Source organism: Benincasa hispida, chromosome 2, assembly GCF_027475165.1.
Source record: "Benincasa hispida cultivar pf3 chromosome 2, pf3_genome.v1.1, whole genome shotgun sequence".
NCBI classification, from domain to species: Eukaryota; Viridiplantae; Streptophyta; class Magnoliopsida; order Cucurbitales; family Cucurbitaceae; genus Benincasa; species Benincasa hispida.
In genome coordinates this window covers 12,161,658-12,181,593 of record NC_143479.1, presented here as the reverse complement: position 1 = coordinate 12,181,593, position 19,936 = coordinate 12,161,658, and the positions used below count along the sequence as shown (strand labels likewise).

The 19,936-nt window shown below is 38.3% G+C and overlaps 4 protein-coding genes across 4 annotated transcripts; 1 reads left to right on the top strand and 3 right to left on the bottom strand.

The window, feature by feature from the left end:
• Nucleotides 1-1,965: 1,965 nt before the first annotated feature.
• On the bottom strand, nucleotides 1,966-2,274 carry LOC150037648 (uncharacterized). Its single transcript, XM_090310967.1, has one exon. It carries the CDS (start codon nucleotides 2,272-2,274, stop codon nucleotides 1,966-1,968), a length of 309 nt encoding a protein of 102 aa, XP_090167093.1.
• Nucleotides 2,275-2,857: 583 nt separating this feature from the next.
• On the bottom strand, nucleotides 2,858-3,971 carry LOC150037647 (uncharacterized). The gene is made up of 3 exons (XM_090310966.1): nucleotides 3,582-3,971; nucleotides 3,255-3,536; nucleotides 2,858-3,196 (listed from the first exon to the last, which is right to left on the bottom strand). Exons 1-3 carry the CDS (start codon nucleotides 3,969-3,971, stop codon nucleotides 2,858-2,860), a joined length of 1,011 nt encoding a protein of 336 aa, XP_090167092.1.
• Nucleotides 3,972-9,987: 6,016 nt separating this feature from the next.
• LOC120071812 (phosphopantothenoylcysteine decarboxylase HAL3-like) lies at nucleotides 9,988-12,860 on the top strand. Its single transcript, XM_039024199.2, has 3 exons — nucleotides 9,988-10,124; nucleotides 11,113-11,445; nucleotides 12,261-12,860. The coding sequence occupies exons 2-3, from the start codon at nucleotides 11,140-11,142 to the stop codon at nucleotides 12,543-12,545; spliced, it is 591 nt and encodes a 196-aa protein (XP_038880127.1). The 5' UTR covers nucleotides 9,988-10,124; nucleotides 11,113-11,139; the 3' UTR covers nucleotides 12,546-12,860.
• A 1,116-nt stretch (nucleotides 12,861-13,976) lies between these two features.
• On the bottom strand, nucleotides 13,977-16,094 carry LOC120071965 (adenine/guanine permease AZG2-like). The gene has a single exon (XM_090310688.1). It carries the CDS (start codon nucleotides 15,838-15,840, stop codon nucleotides 14,233-14,235), a length of 1,608 nt encoding a protein of 535 aa, XP_090166814.1. The 5' UTR covers nucleotides 15,841-16,094; the 3' UTR covers nucleotides 13,977-14,232.
• Nucleotides 16,095-19,936: the final 3,842 nt, after the last annotated feature.

Genomic DNA, 19,936 nt, shown 5'->3' with positions numbered 1-19,936 from the left:
AGTTGATCTCGTATATAAGGCGGAGCCAGACGGACCAAAGTTGTCCTCGCATATGAGGTGAAGTCGGATGGACTAGAGTTGTCCTCGCATGTGAGGTAGAACTAGGCAAACCAAACTTGATCTCACATATGAGGTGGAACCATACTAACATTATTGGAATACCTTGAATTTGTTTGTTGGTGCTTCGAACAACCAAGTACGGGGGTATCGATAGTGAACCACGTATATTTGTGTGTCGATCTTTTCTATCTCTACGTTCCTTTTTTGCGTTCTTTAATTATTAACTTTGTAACAAATATTTTTGGAGAGGAATCAAAGCTACACCAACATTTTGGAGAAGGGGTGAAGTTGTACTAACATTTTGGAGAGGAAACGAAACCGCACCACGACTTTGGAGATGGAGTGAAGCCGCGTCATTAGTTTGGAGATGAAGTGAAACCATGCCATCAGTTTGGAGATGAAACGAAGCCACGCCACGAATTTAGAGATGAAGCGAAGTCGCGCCAACATTTTGGAGAGAAAATGAAAATGCACCACGACTTTAGAGATGAAGCGAAGTCCCGCCATTAGTTTGGAAATGAAGCGAAGCTGCATCACGATTTTGTAGATCGAGTCATTGAAGATAGAGTTGAGCCATGCACACCGACCATGAACTTGAAGATGAAGCGGAGCCATGCACACCGATATTGAGCTTGAAGCTGGAGCGGAGCCATGCACATCGAACTTGAACTTGAAGATGGAAGTGGGGCCATGCATGCCAATCTTGAACTTGAAGATGGAACAACATCGATGGAGCCTCTAAACTTGAAGATGGAGAAGCATTGATGAGACCTTCACATTTGTGTTTGACAAAGCATCAGCAAATCCTCTGTATTTGACGAAGCATTAACGAATCCTCTGCACTTGAGCTTGAAGAATCGGTGAATCCTCCGCATTTGAGCTTGAAGCATTGACGAAACTCTGCACTTGAGTTTGACAAAGCGTCGATGAATCTTCACATTGAGCTTGACTTCATGACTTTGAGCATGAAGATGGCATTGCAAAGCCTCCAGACTTGAGCATGAAGATAAAGCATCAATGAAGCCTCTAAACTTGAAGATGGATGAGTATCGATGAAGCCTCTGAACTTGAAGATTGAAGAGCATCGACGAAGCCTCTAAACTTGAAGACGGAGGAGCATCCAAGTTTTATTTTAAAGAGGAAGCGAAGTGCATTCCAAGTTGTGCCTTTTATTTACTGTGCTAGCTCCTTACGAGGGGATGAACATCTTCAATCCATAGTGTTGCCCCCAATAGGGATGAGCATCTTCAATCTGGAGTGTCATTCTTTAACGGGGATGATCAATATCAATCTTGTAGTATCATACTTAGGTGGTTGTGGTACCTTTTCTGATGGACTAAACTTAAATTTCTTTAAGTTTCCTTTGTATCTTTAAAGAAAGGAATCAAATCATAACATAGTTCAAATTTTTTTTTTAACTGGACTAAACTTGAAGTTTATTTCAAGTGCCTACATACCCTTCATAATGATAGGGATCAAGTCATAATGTAGTTAAAAAAGAATGTTTTTTTTATGCGCGACTGAACTTAAATTTCTCTAAATTGCCTATGTATCCTTTATAATGACAGAGGTCAAGTCGTAACGTAGTTCGTACAAAGATTTTTTTTTTTTTTTTTTTTACATTTGTTAAGCGTAAAACTTCTTGAGAAACTTGTCATTGATTGGGCCGACTCTTATCCTGTCTTGATCAACTATCTTGTATGCTCTGTTTGTGTAGACTTATTTGACAATGTAGGGCCCATCCCATTTAGGTATAAACTTATTCCCTGTATTTCTTGTCATGATGATTGGTCTCCTTACGGCGAGCACTAGATCACCAACTTGAAAGGACCGAGGCTTTACATGCTTATCGAAGGCTTTAGACATTCTCGCCTGGTAACATTCCAACGCTTGTTAAGCTTCTAATCATTTTTCATCCAGTGCTTCCAACTCTTGGAGCCGCAGTTTGGCATTTTCCTCTGTAGTCAGCCCTTCATGCACCGCCATTCTTAGCGATGGAATTTTTCTTTCCAAAGGAAGGACAACTTCTACCCCATAAATGAGAGAGTACGAGGTGACTCCTGTAGGGGTACGGTGAGTGGTGCGATAAGGCCACAACACTTCACCGATCTTCTCCTGCCAATCTCTCTTCGACTTGGAAATAATTTTCTTCAGCAGGTTACACAATGTCTTATTAAATGCCTCTGCCAACTCGTTTGCAGCGACATTATACATGGATGACTTGTACTACTTGAATTTGAATTTTTCACATAACCTGTCCATCAAATTGTTGGAGAATTGTCTCTCGTTATCCGTCACGGTCTGATGGAGAATACCGTATCGATAAATGATATGAGTGCGAATAAAATCCACCACGTTTTTTTTCTTAGCTTTCTTTAGAGTGACAGCCTCAACCCATCTTGAAAAGTAGTCAGTGGCTGCGAGGATGTAGAAGTGCCCTGCTGACGATTAGATGTTATAGGGCCAACCAGATCAAGCCCCCATGCTTTGAAAGGCCACGAGGTTATGGTCGGATGCAGAGGCTCGAGCGGTTGTGAATGAAATTCACATGATATTGATAGGCTTTGCATTTCTTTGCATAATCCATCGAGTCCTGGATCATTCCCAACCAATAGTAACCCATTCTTTTTAGTTGGAATTGTATCTTTGGTCCAACTTGATACGCGTCGCATACGCCTAAGTGTGCTTCCTCCAAAGCCTTTGCTGACTCCTCTTTACTGAGGCATCGAAGGAAAAGTTCTTCAAGGGATCGACGGTATAAGACCTCTTTGTAGTAAATGAAATGTGCGGCCCTCCTTCAAACCTCGGTTGTACGGCGGGGGTCGTCCGGGAGCCTTCCATGCTCAAGGTAATCTATGATGGGCTGCTGCCAGTCTTTCTCGTTGGTTAGGTAGACTGATATCGCATTCGTTTCCCCACATGCAGTCCCGATCGGAGGTACAACCCATCTCCGATAAAGCGATATATTAAGGGGCACATTATCTAGGACCGTTAAGGCAGTGGCTAGGTTTGCCAAGGCATCCACTTTCTTGTTCTTTATCCTCGGGACATGCTCCAACATCACACTTTCAAACTTTTCCATCAGCTGGCAAGCATAAGTGAAGTAGGATTTCAAGTCGTCATGCTTCACCTCGTACTGGCATAAGAGTTTATTGATTATCAACTTTGAGTCACCGAAGATCTATACAAGCTACCCCAATCTCTAAGGCTAGTTGGAGACCAATTATCAAGGCTTGGTATTCAACGACGTTGTTTAAGCATAACTCGGAAAGTGTGAATTTATAAGGCATCATGTGCTTTTCTGGCGAAATGAGGACGATACCTGCCCTCACACCACTTTTCCATGCCATACCGTCAAAGAACATGACCCATAACCCTGAGGTTTTTGTGAAGAGAACTTCGTCATCGGGAAAGTCTTCACTAACTCCCAATCCGATGGAACTAGATGATCTGCTAGGAAGTCGCCCAACGTCTGCCTTTTGCAGTACATAAACAATGTCGTACTATTGAAGCATGATTACCCACTTGGTTAAACGTCCTGAGATGATTCGCCTGGACAGGACGTACTTGATGGGATCGACTTTCGCAATCAAGTGGACTATGAAGGCTTGCATGTAGTGGCTTAACTTATCTATGGCGAAGAAGAGCGCAAGACACGTCTTCTCTGGGGAATAATTGATCTCGGATCCATTCATGGTTCTACTCAAGTAATAGAGAGCGTGTTCTTTTCCCTTTTCTCTTACTTGTGCCAACAGCGCCACTAGTGATCTCTCTTGTGCTGCAATGTACAGTATCAACAGCTTGCCCGCTACTGGGGCTCCTAAGATAGGAAGGCTGATCAGGTACCTCTTTGTGCTATCAAAAGCATTATGGCAAGTCTCATCCCATTCAAATTTCTCTCTCTTTCTCATTGGTCTTTGAAAGGGTTGACACTGCCCTGGCAAGTTAGAAATAAACCTCGGGATGTAGGCCAGACGTCCCTACAAACTTCTCAACTCATGTAGATTCCTTGGTCTTGGCATCTTCTGGATGGCATCGATCTTGGATGGTCTATCTCTATCCCTTGATGTCTCACAGCGAAGCCCAGAAACTTTCCTGAAGTTATGCCAAACACACATTTAAGGGGGTTCATCTTTAACTAGTACTTTCGCAGGCGATCGAACACGGTTCTTAGATCTTTCAAATGATCTTATCGTTGCTTGGTCTTAACCACAAAGTCATCCACATAGCACTCCACGTGTTTGTGCAACACATCATCAAACACGTTCTGCATGGCACATTGATAAGTATCGCCAGCGTTCTTCAACTCGAAAGGCATTACCTTGTAGCAATATATCCTTTTTGGGATTCGAAATGCCGTCATTTACTCATCTGCGAGGGCCATTCGTATCTGGTTATACCCGGAAGATCCGTCCATGAAGGATAAGGCCTCATATCTCATTGTCGCATCGACCATGATCTCTGTGATGGGTAATGGAAAATCGTCTTTCAGGCATGCGTTATTTAGGTCGTGAAAGTCTACGCAGACACGAAGCTGTCCATTCTTTTTTCTAACCGGGACAATGTTGGCTATCAATGTTGGATATTTAACTTCACGAATGAACCCGACTTCAATCAGCTTATTAACCTCAACCTCAATCTGGGGATAAGTTCTGGCCGAAAGTGTCGTTGAGCCTGCTTAATGGGTTGATACCCCTGTTTGATCGCGAGATGGTGGACTGCTACTTTTGGATCTAGTCCCGGCATCTATTTGTATGACCAGGCAAAAACATCCCTGTATTCGGTGAGCAAACTCATGTATTCGTCCTTTTCCCCTTTTGAGAGAGACGCACTGATGAAAGTCGGATGCAGTTCTTCTACTGTGCCCAGATTCACCTCTTTTAGCTCGTCCACCGTGGATTGAACACCATCCTCTAGACTTGCGGAGCGTCCTCCACTTCCTCTTCGGTCATACCTTCTTTAGATTCTTCGGTGATGGTGATGTGGTGGCACGAAGTTTCGCCTTCCTTATGCTCTAAATTTCCATTATGAGGATTGGTGAAAATGACGTCGTGCCTCTTTACTTTGAGCGAGCCCTCACTTGTGTTTAGAGCAACGAAGGTTTTTCTCTTCATGTGTGGGGGGACAGTACTACGAATTTCTTCATCACTTCTTGCATCTCCTAATAGCTTTTGGTCTGATGACCCTTCAATGTTTTTAAGGTCGATTCGTCGCCAGATAAACGCTCGGGGTATCGGCCCACTCTTTCTTATAGTCATTTTTGGGGGCGTCAGCGCAGGCTTTTCCTTTCCCCTTTGTCTTACTAGGGACATATTAGTCGAGCGGATCTTCAACCCTATCGTGCTTCAGAAGATAAAAAATTGGAGCGTGGGGTTTTCCTTCACTCTCCTTGGGAACTGCACCTAGTCTCTCAAAGACTGACGGTCGCAGCACCACCAGCGGTTGATAGATGATTTCCTCCTTTCCTTCATTCGGCAAAGTCAACCTTCAAAAGACTGAGTGTCAAGTAGCTCTAGGAATAATATGTGGGCTTCCTCTTTCTGCTTTTGTCATGCTTAACCTCTAGAAGACCAAGCGCGTGCGGTAGATGGCCTAATACGGTCGAAGGCTGAGACTCTTTTATCTTTGCCCTCATTTTCTCCTGTATCATCGACTTTTTCTGCACTGATATGATTGTTGTTGGCCACTTTCCCCTTTGCATTTCTAATTATGCGGACTGGTTCTGACGGCTCATATTTGAGTCTCGCCCTCGACATGGGTATAGCGTGTCCCTCTTGGAAAAGCTTCTTTTGGGTTGACGAGAGTCGGGGTTGCTCATAAATCTACTATTGAACTCAGTGTGAGTTGTGAAGTCATAGCCCACTTTCACCAACAGCTTATAAGCCTTGGGATCGAATCTGTCTTTGGCTTGCCTCTCGGGCAGCTTTAACCCCGTCACTTTCGCCTCCGACTTGTGGACTTCCTGCTTCGTTATCGATGTGAGGGGTGTGACGAAACTTTCCTTTAGAATTCCTATGTCGTTGACCTGCAAACATTTTGAGCATTCCGTAAAAGGTGACTCATTTTTTTTTCATCTCGACAAAGGGACATAGCGCAGAATAAGAGGTTTTGAGGCTTTTTTGCCCCTTACCCGGGGTGTTTCTCCAACACCGAGGGATGTCCTACTCTCTTTTGGGCTGAAGGCTTATACCTTGCTATCCGCCCCTTTCTCTGTTTCTATTGGCGACCTCGACCGGGATCTACATGCTTTCTTTCCCAACAAGGTCTCTGTCGGTATATTCTCACCGGACTTCTCGCTCTTTAGGTAAAACTTTGCATCTGTGAAGTGAGACCCAGCCTCAGAAAACAGATTAGAATCAGCATCAACCTTCTTAATCCCATCATGGTAAAACTTGAAACACTGATTTAGTGTCGATGTAATCACACTATTCTTATGAATCCAAGGGCGTCCCAATAGTAGCTTGTAGGTGATCTTTGAGTCTATCACATGAAACAATGCGTCAGCCTTCAGATCACCAATGAGGAGCTCTAGCGTATCATGCCTATTGCCCTTTGGCTGCCTTGATTAAAACCTTGTTTGATAGCTCTTCCATGAGTATGCCCAACTATTTCATAGTCGTCTTAGGCATTATATTGATGGCGGATCCGTTGTCGATGAGGATTCGACCCACTCTCTATTCTCGAATGTATCCAGAGAAGTACAAAGGCCTATTATGCAATTTAGATCCTAGTAGCAGATCTTCGTCTGAGAAGCCTATGGATGTGCAACACGAGGCACACGTACGTGCTGCAGAGATCGATGCACCAGATGCGTTGGATTCTAACAGTGCCTCAATGAGGTTCGTCTTAGCTTCTCGCGGGAACGAGAGCAGGTCGTCTATGTTGAATGGTGGCAAACTCTTTGGCTCTTCTGTCGATTTTAATGGGCATGGAATGGTATCTTCTTCTTCCATGGTACTGACAGCATGACATGCAGCAGCCTCTGGCATCTCCTCTGAACCCCAATTGTAGAAGTTCTTCGGGAGGAAATCTGCTAACATCACCTATCGCTTGGGACGAGGAACATCCTCGTCTCTCTCGTCAACAGCCTTGGACCTCTGAGCCTTTTTTCTACCCTTCTTTTTTGTGTCTTTCTCCCTTTCCTGTAGCTTTTATGAGAGCGTGACTTTTTTTAGGTAGAGTTCAGTCTTTCCTTCTTACGACGCGCCACAAGCATTCATCCTTCGTTATTGTCATCGTCAGCATGCTCTCCTCTGTTTTGAGGATTTGTGGCTTGGACTTCATGTTGAAACCGCACTACCACAGGTTCGAAGGTCACAATCATGACCTCCTCTATATCCTACCTTTGAAGATTGAGCTTTTATGGAGGTTCGAAAGTCCCAGTGCATACCCTGAACACGCCACAAGCATCAACTATATTGAGCTTTTATAGAGGTCATGATCATGTCTTGCAGTTGTTGGACCGACAGAGAGACCACCGAGGCTGATTGTTGCAGTTGCTTTTCTTCTAACATGGTCTTCCCCTTATCAGTTGCTTTGACCATGGGTGCTTCGTTTGATTCAGCAGCCTCTCGAGACTGCATTTGTTCTCTCAGGGCAGCGATCTCATGGTCTCGCTCCTCGACGACTTTCATCAGAAAGTTAATCTTCATTTCCATTTCTGCCATGGCTGCTTCTGCCGTTACGTTTGCCATCATGACAGAAATCACATCTGGCGGTGAATCTCTTTTTGGCTTTCTGGAGGCGGAAGTGGAGTTGTCAAACAGAGGGTTTTCCTTGATGACAACCCCGCCTTGTGAGGATTCCATCATTTTCCTCAAGGTTGTGGGCGATGAGGGAGCTTTGCTCTTGCTCCTGCGTGACTTCTCTTGAGCTACGAGCCATTTGTGGAGGAAGCTTTGGATGCCATGTTCTTAGTGCCATTTGCCATGTTTGGATGCTGAGAGAGAGATGAGAGGTAGAGATGTCCCACTGGATGTGCCAATTTGCTCGCACGAGATTTTCGGAGAAACTTATTTCGTGGAGTTGAACTTGAGTTGGTGTTGAGGTTGTTGTTGATTTGGTGCGATGTGATTCGATCTCTAATACTTGATCCTCTGGTTCTCTCTCAGTCGGTGAATGTGTTGGACTTGAAGAAGAAAAGCACGAACGTTCTTGAAGTAGAAGTTTTGGAAGAGTTTTTGTGTCTTCAAGGGCAACTTCATGAGTCTTAGGAGCTAGGAATCACAAATAGTTCTAATTATGTAGAGAATCGGTATCAGATACGGATACGTCCAGATACGTGGTAGATAAGTGTCTGATACGTGATTTGAAGTATTTTTTTTTTTTTTTAATTTTCAGATACATGTATCTACTTCCAGATACGTGAAGGGGATACGTGTGTCAAATTTTTTAAAAAAATTTAAGCCCAACCACCTAAAAAGCCCAACCCACAACCTATTTTATTTTAGTGCATGTTTAGGAGTGATTTTAAAATCATCAAAAATCACTTTTTTCATTTTTAAAATCACTCGAAAACATACTTTTAATTACTCAAAATTAATTTAGTTTTCAAATTTACACTTTTAAATGCAATTTTCATATCATCAAAATTAGTTTTGAAGGATTAAACATGTTTCACGGTGATTTTGAAAATGACAAAGGTGATTTTAATCATTTTAAAATCATTTCAAACATAAAAGTCCATTTAAATTGAGCAATTCAAAACAAAATAAATTAAAAATGATAAAAACATTAAAAAAATTTTAAAAAAAACCTGAAACGTAATTAAATATTCATTATTCTCTTTTCTCTCACTATTTAAATCATGATTCACATCCCCCTTCATCTTCAACTTCATTATTCAATATTCATCTTTTACTTCTTTCCTACATTCTACTCTAGTCGCTCAACAATGACTCGACGTTATTGGATTTTTTTTTTCAAGTTTTCACTCTCTTCTTGAATCTATTTTAATCTAACTTGAAATAAGTACTATAATTAGGCATTATATATATATATATATATATAACGTATCTTCAACATATCCGTATCTTAGTTTTTTAAAAGATTAACGTATCGTCATATCGTATCGTATTCGTATCAGTGTCCGTGCTTCTCTATAAATGTAGAAAATGCTGACCCTCCAAATGAGGAGAGCTTCTCTATTTATAGAGTTCACAGGTGGGCTTGGGCTTGGTTGATCCATGGGTCTGGCCTTTGGGCCCAATTAGTTGGACTTGGGCTTGGTTGGTTTATGGGTCTGGCTTTTGGGCCCAATTAATCAAATTTAGGTCGGATCAAATTCAACCTATTTTTAGGCTTAGTTGGACTTTGACCCAAATAATAATATCAAATTTGGTCAAATTAATCTTATTTGATTCAACGATCATGATAAAAACACATGATGTCATCGAAATTTGTCTTCAACTTCAATTCAGGACAAATATCAACTCCTAATTGAGCCTAAATTTAATGATTTGGAATTTCGTCATAGTAAATGACGTGGCAACTTGTGATTGGTTCAAAATTTTCTCATTCAACAAAAACAAAAAACAAATTGATTAACAAACTAGACCTAATATATTTGATTATTTTTCAAGTTCACTTATAAATATTTACTATTTATTTTTTGTCCATCAATTTATAATCAAAATTTCCAAACACTAAAGGCATCATGGCATAGTTAAAAAGTAAACATGGTGACACACGTACCATCAACTTCGAGGTTAGTTTGATTCTTGATCCATATAATGTAAATATGTATATATAAAAAAAAAACATCACGGCACGTGTCTTAGAAAAGAAAAAAGAACGTATGTTATTTATATGGTATTTTTCCTTATGAATTGGGCTGGCTGGCCCATTTTCACCCTTCTCCGAACGGTGTCGTTTATGTAACGGAAACATCCATTTAAATACTGGACTTTCCCTCTTCATCCCAAGTTCATGCTTGAGAGTTTAGAATTCAGGTTTTTCATATTCCACTAAAAAATTCAGAGGAAGTATCATAAACCAGCTTTCATATTCATTTTAGAGCTTCGTCCATCATCATCAGGCTCTCGAGGAATTAAATCATTATCGGGGTTCGTTGTTTCTCCTTTCCTATAATTAACTTGGTGCATTTTCTTGATACAATTTTAGATTTATAAAGAAGTTAGCGAGCAAAATAATAATAATAATAATAATAAATGATGTTCAATTTCATAAGTTCGTCTTTCTGAACTATTTATGACTTCTTTGCGTCGCAATAAAATTTTGAGTATCAAATTACTTTGGAATTCTGGTTCTTGAATCTGTATTGCTTACCATCTATGCGATTTTGCTTTTCGCGAGCCCATTCAGCTGAATTCCGACACTGAATCAAGTCAATGATTTTTCTTTTTTGTTCTCTACTCTATTTTTAACTTGCTCGAAAATCTGTACGAGTATCTGATGATTCACGTTTTATATATACGCATTATCGCTTAATGAAGAAGTTGATTTCAAGGTTAAATGCGGAATCTGAATTTTGAAGTCTGTTGAACTCGAACAATTTATTTTGGATCGAGAACACTAAACTGAAATCAAGACCTGCAGATTGACGATTAAAAATGATTCTTGAATGCTGGAAAGTGATAATAAAACACAACCCTTTCCACATACAACACAGTGGGGATAAATTATTTGTGGGGTCTGAACAATGTGGCTAATTGTTTTGTAAAGTTAGATGAGGAATTGTTCTTTTTTTTTCTTTTGGCATGCATCCAATGGTAGTCATGTTTTTTAGTGTAATAGAGGTGGAGAGATTTGAACCACATACCTCATGATCCCTATTATATATTGTTTTTTTCTTGAGTTATGTTCGTTTTGGCCAATGCACATTGATTGATTTGCCCCAGTCGGAGCATTATTATCAGCAACTGTATTTTTGTTTTTTGGATTTATTCTAGTGTATGTTGACCAAACCAACCCATTGATTGATGAAAAATGAAAAATTATTGGGCTTGCCTTAGTTTTTCTTTAACATTCTTGATATGGTTTCAAAACAGAAGCCTCCACAGAAACTTATGTTCAAAATTTGGAATTCTTTAGGAAGTCGTTGCTGCAGAAAGGGTGTCAATGCAAGTCAACAACCCTCAAAGAAAACCACATATTCTTCTTGCTGCATGTGGATGTGTTGCTGCAGTGAAGTTTAGAAGCCTATGCCACGGTTTTTATGAATGGGCCGAAGTTAGAGCAGTTGCCACAAGGGCAGCATTGTTCTTCATTGACCGAGCATCCCTCCCGAAAAACATCTTTCTTTATGTTGACGATGATGATTGGTTGAATTGGAGGAAAATTGGTGACAATGTCCTTCACATTCAACTTTGTAGCTGGGCTGATATTATGGTTATCGCTCCACTCTCAGCAAACACACTTGGAAAGGTTATATTATATGTTTAATCGTCATTTATATAAGTCTTTCCTTTTAGGCTCTTACTTCAAGCTAAACATGTAGACTAACTACCAACTAAACTTAATTGTTTTGTAGTTAACAGGCAGGAAATCAGTGTCACTTGATGTAATAGAATCTTTATGAATTAGCCCTTTAGTTTTGTGCAGCTTTTAAGGGATGTCCTATAGCTCTTCATTTAACTAAGGCATTTCTGCTAGAACCTGCAACTTTAATTTTGGACTGAGCTTCTTAAATTGGGGCAACTAACATCTCAGAGGGTGATATTGTGCATTTGGCTAATATTTTCTTGTATTTTGATTCAAGTTATTTGGCTGATATTTTGATTCAGAGGGTATATGTCCTATAGCTCTTCATTTAACTAAGGCATTTCTGCTAGAACCTGCAACTTTAATTTTGGACTTAGCTTCTTAAATTGGGGCAACTAACATCTCAGAGGGTGATATTGTGCATTTGGCTGATATTTTCTAGTATTTCGATTCAAGTTATTTGGCTGATATTTTGATTCAGAGGGTGATATTGTGCAGTTGGCTGATCTTTTCTTGTATTGATTCAAGTTATTTGATGAATAACTTCTCTAATAAAAAGTAGAAATCTTGGCATCACTTGAAAGTTCACCAAATATTTCAGTTTCTTTCGTTTTAGAGATAGAGCTGGTCTGAATATTGCCTATATAGTTGATTTGTTATGTCTATTTTCCTGTTTATCTAACATTACATCAATTGGCTTTCAATCCAAGTCTATCTCGTGGTTTTGTAAACTTTACTCGTGTCTATGTTCTTATTAGATTGCGGGAGGTTTGTGCGATAATCTATTAACTTGCATTGTACGAGCATGGGACTACAGCAAGCCTTTATTTGTTGCACCAGCCATGAACACCTTAATGTGGAAAAATTCCTTTACTGAAAGACATCTTGTGTCTGTTGATGATCTTGGAATTACTCTTATACGACCAGAAACAAGTGGTGGGGAACAATGCAACGGCGTCATGGCTGAACCGAGCCACATCTCCGCAACTGTGATTCTATACTTAGAGTTACAACGTAAGAAACAAGAAACATCTGAACAGTAACATAACATGTACCGCGTAAAATCATGAAGATGGTCCATTTTTAAGTGATTGGGAAATGGGATGATTTGGTGGTTTGCATACAAATTACAAGCTGCAATAATATACCTTCCCCTTCCATCTTGTGAAGCCTCTGTGATTGTGTCCTTGTGGTTTGACTGAGATTGGGCTGGGTAGGCTGTAAATGATTTTTGTATTGTTCACTTTTTCTGTTCTTCCCAATTTGATCGTCTCACTTGTAATCTTGCTTGGCATCATTTTGTCAGGTGGATGCCTGGAACCCATACTTTTACACGAATAAAGAGTACTGCGGTCTAATTTTGTATTTGTGTTATTTTGGTGGTTCGTGTTTGAAATTTATTGATGGTTCAATGGCAACGCTTATAAATGTGAAATTAATCTGCTTGTTTTAAGAATATATTTGTACTAAAAAAAATCACTATGAAATATAGAGAATTTAATTCCCAACATTTTTTTTCATGCCAGAATAGTTCACTTACAATTTTAGACTTTCAACTTTGAGATTTGTTTTTAAAAGTACCCCTAATATGTTTTTAAACATTATATATCCTGTATCTAATAAATCCTTAATTTTTAATTTTGTATTTAATAAATTTCTGATTAAGTCGAATATTTTTTAAATCAGTGGTTTAATTTGATATAAATTTAAATTTTATGTCTAATAAAACTATATATATCTTTATGTCTAATAGAACATATATATATATATATATATATTTGTGTTTAATAGATAATTTAAAAAAGTTTAGGTCTTATTTGGTAACTATTTTGGTTTTTGGTTTTTGAAAATTATGCATAATTTCTCCCAATTTCTTACCATGATTATCTTTCTTAAGTATAATTGTTGAATTCTCAACAAAATTTCAAAAACAAAAAAAAGTTTTTAAAAGCTACCTTTTGTTTAATTTTCAAAATTTGGCATGATTTTTAAATAATCGGTAAAATGTAGATAACAAATGAAAGAAATTGGAAGTGGAAGTTGTAATTATAGCTTAATTTTTAAAAACAAAAACCAATAACTAAGACCCATTTGGTAACCATTTTATTTTTTTGTTTTTATTTTTGAAAATTAAGCCTTAGACACTACTCACTTTCAAACTTCTTACCAAATTTTGAGAAATAGAAAAAGTAGCTTTCAAAAAGTTGTTTCTATTTATGAAATTTAACTAAATATTCAATTATTGTATTTAAGAAAGATACAAATCATTGTAAGAAATATTGATGAAATAAACTTAATTTTAAAAAACAAAATGGTTACCAAATGGAGTCTTAATAACTAAATCAATAAAAAAAATTCCAACACCAAATATATATATCATTTTTGTCATTCTAGTCCAACAACTTTCAAAGGTTGAAATTAAGCTCCTATACTTTCATTAAATATCACCTTTTGTTAGGAAAAGGAATAAGAAATGGGGAAAAATAATTTTTTTTCTCAAACATTTTAGTTGTCCAAAACAAAACATTAGTACATATTACAAGAAAATTAAAGTGTTTGATCTATTACAATGGATGGCTTGCAACTTCCACTTAAGTTAGACCCCCCACCCAGAAAAAAAAAAAAGAAAAAAGAAAAAAAGATTGTCCCCGCCCCCATTGTTAGTAGATCAAACACATTATATTCCTCCACCCCTATTTTTTAAAATATTAAAAAACCTTTTAAAATAATCTAAACTACAGATGTCAACTCTGTATTGACAACATTAGCCGAGACCTGATTTTGCTCTTTCGCCACAACCCTCCTCATCTTCATCAACCAATTCATCAACCTCATAACGTTGTCGTATAAACTCATCGCAACGTACACCCCAATCCCACCCACAATCCCATTCGCTATCGAATACGTTAACGGCATCAAAACCATCGTTACAAAAGCCGGCGCCGATTCCTTCACGTTTCCCCAGTCTACCTCTTTCACCACCTTCATCATCATCACTCCGACCATCACCAACGACGGTCCGATCGCCCACGGCGGCACACTCGACAGCAACGGCGTGAAAAACAACGACATCATAAAACAAAAGCTCACCACCACTGCCGTAATCCCCGTCCTCCCTCCCTCTCTAATCCCTGCCGATGATTCCACGTACGTCGCAACCGGCGAAACTCCAAGCATCGCCGCCACCACAGTCGAACAACCATCGACGATATACGCCATGTATTCACCTTCGAAATTTCCTCTTTCGTTCACAAATCCGCCGATTTCCGCCATGGTGAAAAGCGTCCCCGTCGTCGCGAGTACATCGATGTAAAACAGCGTTCCTAGGGCTACCCAAACTTCCGTTCTGTTGAAGCCGTTGAAGCTAACAACACCGGCCGTGGTTTCGATTTTGTGAAAGTCCACCACTTTTTTGAAGTAATTGTACTTCTGGTCACCGAGTGGGCTGTGAGGGAAATACGTCACAGCCGTGCCTCTAAACCAAGACACAAAAGTGACAAAAACGATGCCGTATATCATACTCCCTTTAAAATCCTTCATTAGCCCATAAGCCATTATCACAAACCCAATGGAACCAAGCCAGAACGTTGGGCTTTGCATTTTTCCTCCAAGACATTCTCCGGTCTCTGGATTTGTACGACTACAGGCCGTGAGTGTAACCAATGTAGCCGAATCAGGCCCAATTAAGCCCAATCCTTGGTGGGCTTGCAAGCCCACAAAAGCTATAAAGAGCCCAATCCCAGCAGCGCAAGCGTACCGAACAGAATTAGGTATGAGTTTCGCGAGCTTTGCACGAATCCCCAACGCGGAAACAGCAATAAACGCACAAGCTTCAACCAAGAAAATAGCCAGCGCGGTTTGGTATTTGATTGGGCCGGATCCATGAAAGCCCACTAAATTATAGGCTAAATAAGCATTTGGGCCCATAGCAGGCGCGAGGCCTAAAGGAAGATTGGCAAGAACTCCCATGGCGAACGAACCGATCATAGCCGATAAAATAGTGCCGACCATGAGATCGCTCTTGGTTTTTGAAAGGCAATTTTGGTAGCCGGGATTTGGCTTGAACATGCAATCCGGCGCGGCGGTTCCGTTCGCTGGTGCAGAGCAGTCAGCCATTGAACACATGCCGCCGGAATCGGTGAGGATATTGGCGTTAACGGTGATGATATAAGCCATTGTAAGAAAAGTGGCTAAACCGGCTCGTAATTCCTTAGTGAAACAGGTATTTCGAGCTTCAAGTTTGAAATATTTTCCCACCATGCTGCGTGCAATTGCATCGTTTAAAGCTCTCTCCATTTTCCCCCATGAATTTCGAATTCCACCGCCGCTGCCGCCCATCGGAATCTCAATGTTGGTGGGTGAGTGGGTATAGGAGGGAAAATTTATATAGCAATTTGCAGAGATAAGAAGAAAGAGAAGCGTGGGTCACGCGAGGTTGGGTACGAGAATTTTTGGAGAAAAAGGGAAATTGGTAAAAGAGAAGTTTCTTTGGGAATGGAAAAAGGGCTAAAAAGTGTTTGTTTCTAAGGAGAGTGTGATGATTGTGAATACATGCTTTTTTATTTTTATTTTATTAAAAGAAAAAATGACGCAAGAAATTAGTGGTGTGGTTACATTTCCACCAATTTGCTTTTGAGTGCAGTTATAATCCCACTATTGAGTTCATTTATTTTATTATTTATATGGTAATGTAATTATATTCGATATATATATTTAATATGTATATGGTAATTGTTTCAATACATATATATGGTAATGGTTTAAAACGAGTTTGAAAGTTGACTTTTGACTGAGTTGTATCTTGTAATCATATTTTATTTAGATACCAATCACGGGATTTTTGAAGTTCTAAACCGACATCCCCTAATATTGCTACAATAATTTTCATGTTATTTTATTTTAAGTTTATAAAAATAGGGATGGGGTACTCAATATATATATATATAGAGAGAGAGAGAGAGAATTTACTGTTAGTATAAAATTTTATAGATATCTTGTAAATTCAATTCATAATCGAGAATTTACAAGTTGAATTAACGTTGGTTTTGTATTATCTAAAACAAGTTATAATTTTAACAATAGACATATTGTTCTTATCTATATTTAAATCTCTTTTTTGGTATGTAGTCTCCCATATTTTTCCTATTTTGTGATAAAAAATTAAACAAAATTGTTGATTTTAATTCCTATATTTCTAATTTTATTTCAGTATTTGAACTTTTGGAATAGATACATTAAAAAAAAAGTTATAATTTCAGGTCATAACACCAAATAAAGTCACAAATAATCTAACAAAACTAGTATTTAAATTTGTAGTTTACATTTTTTTTTCTTTTTTATTTTCATCTCTCATTTTCTAATATGATTTTGAGTATATATGTTAAAAGTACTAATGTATCCATATATTAAAATTACGCATGTGTGACTAACAAGACGATTAAGTGAACAAATATTAGGTGGTAATAACAGCAAAATTATCATAATTTAATCATCGTTACTACTCAAATCATTGTTGACTATTATTAATTCTATTCAATGTGGGACTATATTCCCATCACTAACCTTTTTATATAGTTTTCCAAGCCCATTTGATGTATAAAATCAATATTTAAGATTTAAAATAATGAAAGGAAAAAAAAAAAAAGAGTATAAATAAGGAAAGGGAATGTGATTGTTGTAAGATGAAGTTGAGTTTGTTGACCACCGGCAACCATGCGACTACATCGATCCTAAAAATCCCCTGAGCCAAAAGAACTACAAAATTAATTAGGAGTAAAGCAAATACATCTCGATTTTCAAATAAAAATCTTTGAACGGTATTTAAAATTAAAAGCGTAATAATAATTATAAATTTAAATAAATAATGTTTTTTAATAATAATAATTATTGATAAAATTACACACATATATATTTGTTGTATATTCAAAAGGAATCTCGAGGTGGGTGTGATATATATGCGGCTTATTATAATCTTATAAGGTTAACTTGATATTACCAGCTTTGGTGGAATTTGTTTTAATCCACTTCTCGATTAAAACGATGAAATAAAATAATGAACTTCTTTTTAAGGAATAAAATAATTAACTTGCTTACATTTTTTATTTGAGAAGAAAAAAAAAAGCTTTTTATATAGCCAAGTGACATAAGCAAGTAATAACTATACAATACAACAGAATAACAAACTTTTATTATACTAACTCATGTAATAAGTACCATTATGATTTTTTAACAAAATATGAGAAAACTTATATTTTTAGATGACAAACTATTAAATAAGTTAGATATTTTAGAAAATCTAAAATTTCAATTTTAAATAAAGTGACAAAACATGAGAACTTAAAAGACATTTTTAGTTCGAAATTTTACATGTTGGTTGTTGACATTTAACTTCATGTATATCTTACTCAATATATCTGAAGCCTAGTCATCCAAACATACAAATTTTCGCACAATATATAATTTTAATAGTAAGGATCAAATAAATATTTTAAAAAAATTTACGGACTAAAAAGAACGTATTTAAAAATTTAGAAACTAAAATAAAATAAGATTAATTTATTCTCTTCAAAGAGTTGGGTTGAATTAAAAATGGGAAAAAACAGTGGCGCTCATTTACGTAAAACTGATAACATCAAAATTCTGTACAACTAAAATATAAAATATATTTATTTATTTAGTCAGCGTATACATAATCCTAGAGTTTGTACTACTCTCCTCTTTAAAAAAAAATTGTACCATATATATATATATATATATTTTAAAATTATTCCCTAGAGATGTGTGTACGCTGACTAAATAAATAAATATATTTTAGTTGTTTTTCTTGTGTTGTAATAAAGTTTTTAACTCTGATTGTCTAAAAAATACTCTCATTAAAGTATGTGATGAATGAAGTGCCACGTAGGGTACAATCAGAAATGTGTATATGACTTAAAAAATGTTCTAATCAGAAGGGTAAAATATAGGTTCTAATTTTGTGTGGGCAGTCGTTGTGGGCTGTTCGGAGTGAGGTTGAGAGGTCTTGGTGCTTGAGGGCTATCTTGTGAAGTAAAGATAGATTCAAACATCTGGTTTCACTTGATGATTGATGATGGACGGTCTTGTTTTGTTTGGTGGGATACTTGGTTGTCGGGGGGCGCGATTTTGGAATCATATGGGTCTACGGTGGTTTATAATGCAAGGAGTAGTTTGGACGCGCGGTTGTCGGATTTCATAGATGGTGAGGGAGGTTGGAGGTGGCCTGCAGTGTCTTGGGAGCTGCTTGAGATCTAGGGTTTTATCCAGGCAGTGGGCCCTGGAGTGAGGGGAGAGGATTATTGGGTTTGGGTGTCGGATGCTAGTGGTTGGTTTTCTATCGCTAGTGCTTGGGAAAGTATACGTCCTCGTCGCCCTAGGGTGTCGTGGGCTGGTATTTTGTGGGCGGGGGGTGGTATTCCGCGTCACTCCTTTTGTGCGTGGTTAGTAGTGCGTGGTTAGTAGTGAGGGAAATGTTGGGTACGCAAGATTGGTTGAGGAGTTGGGGTGTGTTGTCAGAGGGGGGGTGTCTTCTGTGTGGGGGAGGTGTGGAGTTGCGGGATCATTTATTTTTTTAGTGTGGTTTTGGGAGAGAGGTGTGGTCTAGTGTGTTGCGTCAGTTGGGTTCGACGCATCGGGTGACTGGTTGGGATGTAGAGTTGAGTTGGTTGTACCGAGTGGGGTCGGGTAAGGGGGTGCATAGTAAGTTGTTCCGTGTTTTCTGGTGTGCTTCCATATACTACATCTGGCAGGAGCGTAATCAGCGGCTGCATGGAGGTTGACCGAGGTCAGTGTCTGCTCTGGTTCACCTTATGGTCTCTACGATTCGTGCTCGAGCTACTTCCTAGCGGGTTGACCTTCTTGGTCTTATCTAGTGTATGTACGGATGTTTTTTCTTTTTGAATTTCACGTTATTCTCTGTTTTGTTGTAACCCCTAATTTGTGGGGTTTTGGGTTCTTTTCTCTGTCTTTCACCTTGGATTCTTATCCCGTTGGCTTTGTTTTAGTTTTGTTGCCTTGTCTTTGCTTGTACTTTGTTGCTTTGATGCCTTGATCCTGGGCTGTGGAATCCCTTTTATTGTTGTATAATAATAACACTTATTCTAAAAATATATATATATAGTTTCCAATTTCCAAGTGTTTGAATAAATAAATGAAAATTAACACACAAAAGGAGAGTCGGAAATATATAAATTAATTCCAAAAGTAAGAAATTTTTAAAAAGATGTGTCATTGGAAATGCACGCTCCATTAATCTAATCCAATTGCAGCCTACTGCCTAGGAAGCTTTGGCAACACCGGGGAAATATGCTTTTTTTCCCTTCTTTTTCTTTCCACGTGGTTTTTTACTTTAATGGCCAATCTTACCCTTACTCGATTGATTGAAATATTGTTAGATTTAGATTCTATTTAGTAATTA

Bases quoted from the DNA above. Each gene is read 5' to 3' on its own strand.
- LOC150037648 (XM_090310967.1), bottom strand. From the start codon at position 2,274: ATGTATAATGTCGCTGCAAACGAGTTGGCAGAGGCATTTAATAAGACA.
- LOC150037647 (XM_090310966.1), bottom strand. From the start codon at position 3,971: ATGAGAAAGAGAGAGAAATTTGAATGGGATGAGACTTGCCATAATGCT. The intron at 3,537-3,581 runs GTAATCATGCTT...GTACTGCAAAAG, and splicing joins CAGGACGTTTAACCAAGTGG to GCAGACGTTGGGCGACTTCC. The intron at 3,197-3,254 runs GTAGCTTGTATA...CTCTTATGCCAG, and splicing joins AACTAGCCTTAGAGATTGGG to TACGAGGTGAAGCATGACGA.
- LOC120071812 (XM_039024199.2), top strand. From the start codon at position 11,140: ATGCAAGTCAACAACCCTCAAAGAAAACCACATATTCTTCTTGCTGCA. The intron at 11,446-12,260 runs GTTATATTATAT...TGTTCTTATTAG, and splicing joins CAGCAAACACACTTGGAAAG to ATTGCGGGAGGTTTGTGCGA.
- LOC120071965 (XM_090310688.1), bottom strand. From the start codon at position 15,840: ATGGGCGGCAGCGGCGGTGGAATTCGAAATTCATGGGGGAAAATGGAG.